Raw genomic sequence first — 7,275 nt, forward strand, 5'->3', positions numbered from 1 at the left:
TGTTGTAGGTAAATGCTGCAGCAAAGTCTAACCATTGTTATTCATATTATTTGTTTTATTAATGTATTTTGTCATTCTATCAATGTTTTTGTTTGTTCTATTAATGTATTTTGTTATTCTATTAATGTTTTTGTTTGTTCTATTAATGTATTTTGTTTGTTTTATTAACGTTTTGACTGTGCTATGAATATATTTTGTTTGTTCTATTAATGTTTTCTTTGTGCTATTAATGTTTTTCTTTGTTCTATGAATGGCTTTTATTTTATCTATTAATGCCTTTTTTGTTTGTTTGATTAATGTATTTTACGAACACAACAGGTTAAGTTCTTAACAAGAACAAAAAACTCAAAGTTTCTTTACTTACTCTTCTGAACAGAATCTACAACTCCATTCTTAGCCTTCTTGTAATATGAATAAACACATACCACACTGTATATCTGTAAAAACCACAGGATTATTAAGATAATTACTTTTTACGAAAGAGAAATAACGTAGAATGCCACAAATCTGAATTATTTAGATAACTATAAGGAAGAGAAATGCACAGGGAACTGAAAAAAATTGGGTCATACATTTTTACATATCCTCGTGATTGAAAGTAATGAAAAATTACACTAGGTGGCGTAGCATATTTTCTTTGTTCTTTTCAAAGTGATGAGTTTCCCTGTCATTAATTCTAGACGAGGGCAAAACAAATGATGTTTTTAACATTCCTACCGAAATAAACAGCCTGATGCAAAATTTAGAAACATATCTTAAATAATATATTTTATTAAGTTCACTAGAAAATTATAAAAACAAATAGTCCTCAAATTTAAACTCGGAAGTTCTATTTGTAAAAGACACAGACAAATTAAGTATATATTGACAACGTGCACGACTTGTAGGAACGCTGATTTGAACAAAACTCCATTTGACTGGATGTATAATTATATTCTTAAGTACTTCTAGAGAAACGGACAAATAATACAAACACAATGCTGGACACAACATAAAATATAGAGCTAAACATAACGCAAAGACAATAAACACAACAGAAAATATAGAGCTAAACATGACGCAAAGACAATAAACACAATTCTATATAAATAAACATCAATATGTGTCTGTATGTCTGTTTCTTATACGTTTCCACATTTCTTGATCAATCAGCAAAAAACTTAACACAGTGATATACGATGATACGTGGAAGGTCATGAGGGGGTTTAGACACCCCTAAAATATATTTAATTTGGAAAAACTATCAAATTAGCACAAAACTTGACACTTTGATACAAGATGATACGTGGAAGGTCATGAGGGGGTTTAGCCACCCCTAAAACATATTTAAGTTGGAAAAACTATCAAACCAGCACCAAACTTGACACAGTGATATAGGATGAGATGCGAAAGTTCATGAGGGGGTTAGCCCCCCCATCTAATTTCATATCTAATTCCGGATAAACTACCGGAGAATACTGGGTGGTACGAATTATGGGCCGACGAGTTTTTAAGTCTTACCTATACCTGGCCTACTCCTTTACTCCGACTACACTACAAAAAATTGTCTCCGCGGAACTCCTGGATAAATCGTACGGAATCCTAGGATTTCCAGTTTAGGAAACGCTATTCTACGTTAAAATATGTTTTATTTGCGACCTTTCGGTACAGGAATTATGCAACAAAGTCTAATGTTTAAGAACGATGTAATAAGGCCTAATGTATAAGAACGATGTAATAACGCTTAACGTACAGGAAATTTGCAAAAAGGCCTAACGTATAAGAACGATGTAATAACGCCTAACGTACAGGAACTATGCAACAAGGCCTAACGTACAGTAACTACACGACAAGGCCTAACGTACAGGAACTATGCAACAAGGCCTAACGTACAGTAATTATATGACAAGGCCTAACATACAATAACTATATAACAAGGCCTAACTTACAGTAACTATACAACAAGGCCTAACGTACAGGAACTATACAACAAGGCCTAACATACAGTAACTATATAACAAGGCCTAACTTACAGTAACTATACAACAAGGCCTAACGTATAGGAACTATGTAACGAGGTCTCAATGTAGTGTCTAAGTAATGTAAAGTGTGTAAAACTCACCCTCAAGCCTGTGAGGAAGCCCACGATGATCGCTACCATGATGTCGTTGGTACCGCAACTGGACTGTATCATAAAAAAAAATATTGGGGTAAGAAAGATGTTGAAAAATGTACTGTTTCCACAAGTAATCTTTTTTTAAATCATTCCTAGCAGCCTCCAGTTTCTTCTTATCAAATTAATCAGAACAGTTATTGAAGTTGTAGTTTATGTTACTTAAATATATCTATTATAATTTTCGCAATTTTTAAGCAGTATAATTATATTAATATTAGTTTATGATAAGCCTCATCTCAGTTTCATCACTTCAACGGAGAAAGGCAACCTGGAATTCTGCCAACTTGAATAATTAGTATCGAGTTCGCTGACATCACGTGAACCGCAGACTTAAGCCTCGCCGTACCTGTATAGTAAGTAAGCGAAGAGCTGTATGGCCTGCTATAGAATCGGTCTCGACAACGGCCGAAGGGGCACGCATGTCCCACGGATAGAAACGGTCCCTCATCACGTACTGGAAAGGAAAACAAGTTTGGAGATAAAAAAGAAAAGCACTTACGTTTTAAGTTTGTTGTATCCTGTTACTACTATGTAATCCTCCCTATCTTACATTAATCTTGGATTAAAAGTTAATCCGACTTTGCAGTCATTTTTACTATATTAACTCGTGTCAATGTCATTAAATATATGACATTAATTAATATTAACTTTTGATCAGAGCAACCTTCCTATTTAAAACTAAAAACCAACTCGGTAATGAGCATAGCTAATTAAATACATTTATCTTATATTCTTACTTATTATGATTAACTGTTATATTATTTTCGAACTCTCGCTGTTAACGATATTTTCGACCGTAAACCCAATAATACCACAAAAGGTACGACCAGCTTAGGAGACTTATGCTACTCATAAATTCATATTCCAAGCCAACAACGCAAAATGAATCTCTTTAATAAACGTACGATATTTAGAGAATAAAATTAATAAATTGGATACATTAAACATTCTCGAATATTCCTAAACGAGTAGTAACAGAATGCAGTTTGAAAAAAAAAGTGTTATGACAACTATATTTAATTGTAATTTTGCTTCGCTAGGTTGGAAAATGATTTGACACTATAACAGTTGTTTTTATAATAATTCCAATAATATCACAAGAGGTATGAACAGTATAGGATATTTATATTAGGCCTAAATCCATATAGTAGGCTAACATTAAAGAATAGGGTATGCCTAGTCGACAGGGAAACATTAGCCCTCACCCTATACACTTTCTTCTTTGTATAACTGGTGATAAAATATTTCAACTTTCGTTTATTAATTAAAACAACTTGGAATCAATCTTGGAAATTTAACCCCTAGAAACAATAATATCTTTAAAGTATAAAAATCAGTTACTTTATGTTATAATCAGCTAATACAAAATTAAATTTGGTGGAGTGTATCATTTGGACGACGATCAACACATAGTTTTACTACCAAATCCAAAGATGGTCCCCAAGGAGGGGGAGAGGGAGGAGTAAATGTCTACTCACCATAATAACGCGTAGCAACACGAAGCCAGCACTGGCGGCGATGTCTACGGCAGCAAATACAGCAAGTAACAGTACTGTTTTCAGTGAAACGCCACCCTGTGGGAAAACATAATATTAGCTGCTCAAGAAAAAAACAACAAAGTTCTACAGTTGGTGAACTGTGCTGCTAGTAAACCAGTGACATCCTGAAGTAGTAACTGGTGTTATTATATTCCATAAAAAACAACGAATTAAGTGTTTAGAACATCAAAAGAAATTTTCTGAAACGTCACTTCTTAGACCTCAAAACAAATACCTGGAAGAGCGTTTCGTTCGTCTTTTTGTTGTTGTTGAACAGAAACAAACCTTTGACAACATTAGAGGTATTATTAATCTTTTATGACACTGTGATACAAGTTATTCAGAGCTACAAAAGTCGAAAAATACTCCAAACCCCTTAAGGAAAGGTTTCCCTAAAGTGATCCTCAAGTCCTTTATCGCGAAGTCAGGCGTGGTCTAGTAGCTAGCATACTCGTACTGTGAATTCGAAGGCTTGTGAGGCACATCTCGTTACCGTAGAAACGTCCCCCAGGATTCTGGGACAGTGAGGGCAAACTATTTGGTCAAACAAAGAATAGCCCAAGAGTTTGCGGTGGGTATTTTTGGCTAGCTACCTTTCTTTTAGTCTATCAGTTCGAAATTATGGACATCTATGTAGGTTTGCGTGAAAATTCCGAGAAAACAATACTTTACTGCCACCTGGAGAGGAGCATGGGTTTCTAATTTCAGTCAAAACTAAGCCTACCATCTATATTTTTAAAGGAATAACCTGAAATCTGACACAGGTTTCTTCGTTGTGGTTTCTTGGTTAAAAAGAATAATAGTAAAAAATAACTAGTAACACAATTTACACAGATTTATCGACAAACAGATAAGGGGAAAGGATAACAATTTTATTGGACCAAAGGATTTTTTTTTATGAATTTCGCGCAAAGCTACACGAGGGCTATCTGCGCTAGCCGTCCCTAATTTAGCAGTGTTAGATTAGAGGGAAGGCAACTAGTCATCACCACCCACCGCAAACTCTTGGGTTACTCTTTTTACTTACAAATAGAGGGATTAACCGTCAGATTATAACGGCTGAAAGGGCGAGCATGTTTAGTGTGACAGGGATTCGAACCCGCGACCTTCAGATTGCGAGTCGAGTGCCTTAATCACCTGGCCATGCTGGACCAGGACTAAAGGAAGCAGCAACAGATAAAAAACAAACTGATGTAGTAATTATGGGTAAAAAAGGTTATCAAGTAAATTTATTTTATAATCTAAATAAACATTTTAGATCAATGATTTCTTTATTTCTTAAATTTCGCGCAAAGCGAGGGCTATTTCCGTTTACCTTCCCTAATTTAAAAGCAAAAGACTGCAGGGAAGACAGTTAATCAACACCACCAACCGCTAACTTTTGGGCCATTCTTTTAACAACGAAAAGTGGAACTGACTGTCACATTATAACACCCAGATGGATGAAAGGCCAAGCATGTTCGGTGACGAGATTCGAACTCGCGACCTGCAGATTGCGAGATGAGTGCTATAACCACTAGGCCCTGTCAGACTTTAGATTGAGAATATAATACGATTCTGTGCGTTAGCAATACATTAATACAATTAACGTGTTACTGTTACATAAACGGCATATAGGTTGCACGCAATTACATAACAAGAACGTTAGAAAAAATATATATTCAGCATCCCCAGTTTCATTTATCTAAACAGGATTAAAAAATAGCATTAAAAATGATAAGAAAACGGTAAAATAACACAAGAAACAGTAAAAGTAGCTTTTAACCCTGCATTAGTCTTCCGGGGTCTTCACGGACCCCAAATATTTTGTAAACATCGTTGTCGACAGATGGAAGCACATACACGTTTATTGTTCCAAAAATAAAAAAGTTGCAATATTCAATGTTCATTTATTGATTAATAAGGAAAATATTTTAAGTATTAGCGTTTATTTGTTTCCAAAATAAAAGTTTATCATTATTTAAATATTTTTAAATTAAGAGTGACTATGGGAAAATTTTACAGAAGACTAACGCAGGGTTAAGACAAAATGATACAACAACGCTAGAAAACAACAAGAAATCGATAAGAATAACACTGAGTTACATTAAACGCTGAATCTTATATTAACTATAATTATAAATTTTTTATAGCGAACAAGAATGCTAATCTGTTGAATATATATTATGTTTTGGGATGTTTTTTTTTTACTCACCAGAGTGAGCTTATATCTATATAGAAATTTCAAGAATATGTAGCAATTATTCTTGTGAATTATTGAGTCACATAAGCTGTTGAAAAATTTTAAATAAATACAAAATTGAATGACTGATTAGGCTTAACAATTTTTTACTTTTACTATTAATTTCTTTTTAACAAAAAAATTAAAGTTGGGTTTTAAGTTGTGCACCGTTTTAGGCGGGAAAAGATCAGTGACTACTTGCAGGCTTTTATAAAAAAATTAAAAGATTGTTATAGTTTTGTTCATCTACCTATTTTTTAACTTGTTTCATATTCTAGTTTTGGGCAATAAGAAAGACAACGAGTGTATTTGAGGGGCAATTAAAATGATACTTACGTCCTCTCTGGCTTGGTTGATTGAGAAGGCCAACCACCACCAACTTACGATGTAAACCAACACGAACACTACACTCAAGATTAACGTGACTCGAGCCGACGACAGTTCCACTGTCAGAAATTGAAACCAATACATTATTGTCGCAGTGAAATAAACGAAAACCGTCGCGTGATCGCTTTCGCTCGTGCGCTTCATTTCGCACTTTTTATTACACTTTCCAGTGACATATATCTAGAGTAAACTGAATTAAACTCCTGATTAAACCAGATAAACCACGGGTTTCAAGTGATTTCTTACACGTACCAGTTGTTAATTAACTTTAAAAAAATGTCCGTTCTTAAAGAGGTGTGGGGGGGGAGGTATACTAGCACCGAAGGGAGGTACACTATCCATTATAATTAGTATTATAAATTGAAATTTAGCGACTTATTAATTGATAGATAATTACAGCCTGTCAGTTATACCGAATTGTCTTCATTATCGTACATGTTATTTTGAGTTTTTTTTTTTTTTAGCTATAATTTATACGCCCCTAGTAGCTCAGCGGCAAGCCTCAAGATTTTTAACGGTAAAAACCGGGTTTCAGTACTTTCAGATAGCTTTGTATAGCTTTGTGCTGCACGACAAACACATTTATATCGTAGGTTTACTTTGATCTAAAGCTACTAATAATAGAAAATGAATTAAAAGAGAAGGATATACGAAACACTTTATGATATTTGACGAAGAATCGATTTACTTCAATTACAAATGTTGTACACAACGCCTTTGTATTGTTACGACAGCGGAAGTCACGCGACGCTGGAGTTTCTAGAAGGATCGTGACTTATCGGGCAACCTCACGAATGTCCCAGCGTTTGCTAGACGCCCTCTTTTTTTTAGTATATAAGCCGAAGATAGATTGAAGAGAAATAATTGATAATTGAGTCAAGCGAACATTAGGCACTGTAAGTAAAGTGTATGAATTGCTTTGAATTATAGCGTGTGTTTATAAAAGTAGTTAAGTTAAAGTGACTGTGAAAATT

General features: G+C 34.3%; 1 protein-coding gene across 1 annotated transcript in view; it reads right to left on the reverse strand.

Annotated features, from left to right (window-relative positions):
- Positions 1-364: 364 nt before the first annotated feature.
- Positions 365-7,275, reverse strand: part of LOC111089802 — a gene marked incomplete at its 3' end in the record, with an annotated part of 14,235 nt that continues 7,324 nt past the window's right edge. The window contains exons 3-7 of the mRNA XM_022402913.1: positions 6,251-6,360; positions 3,634-3,729; positions 2,502-2,609; positions 2,102-2,164; positions 365-437 (exon numbers count right to left, since the gene is read on the reverse strand). Of these exons, the coding sequence (XP_022258621.1) occupies positions 365-437; positions 2,102-2,164; positions 2,502-2,609; positions 3,634-3,729; positions 6,251-6,360 (450 nt within the window). The remainder of the gene's footprint in view (positions 438-2,101; positions 2,165-2,501; positions 2,610-3,633; positions 3,730-6,250; positions 6,361-7,275) is intronic.

Source organism: Limulus polyphemus, unplaced genomic scaffold (genome assembly GCF_000517525.1).
Source record: "Limulus polyphemus unplaced genomic scaffold, Limulus_polyphemus-2.1.2 Scaffold7422, whole genome shotgun sequence".
Lineage (NCBI taxonomy): Eukaryota > Metazoa > Arthropoda > Merostomata > Xiphosura > Limulidae > Limulus > Limulus polyphemus.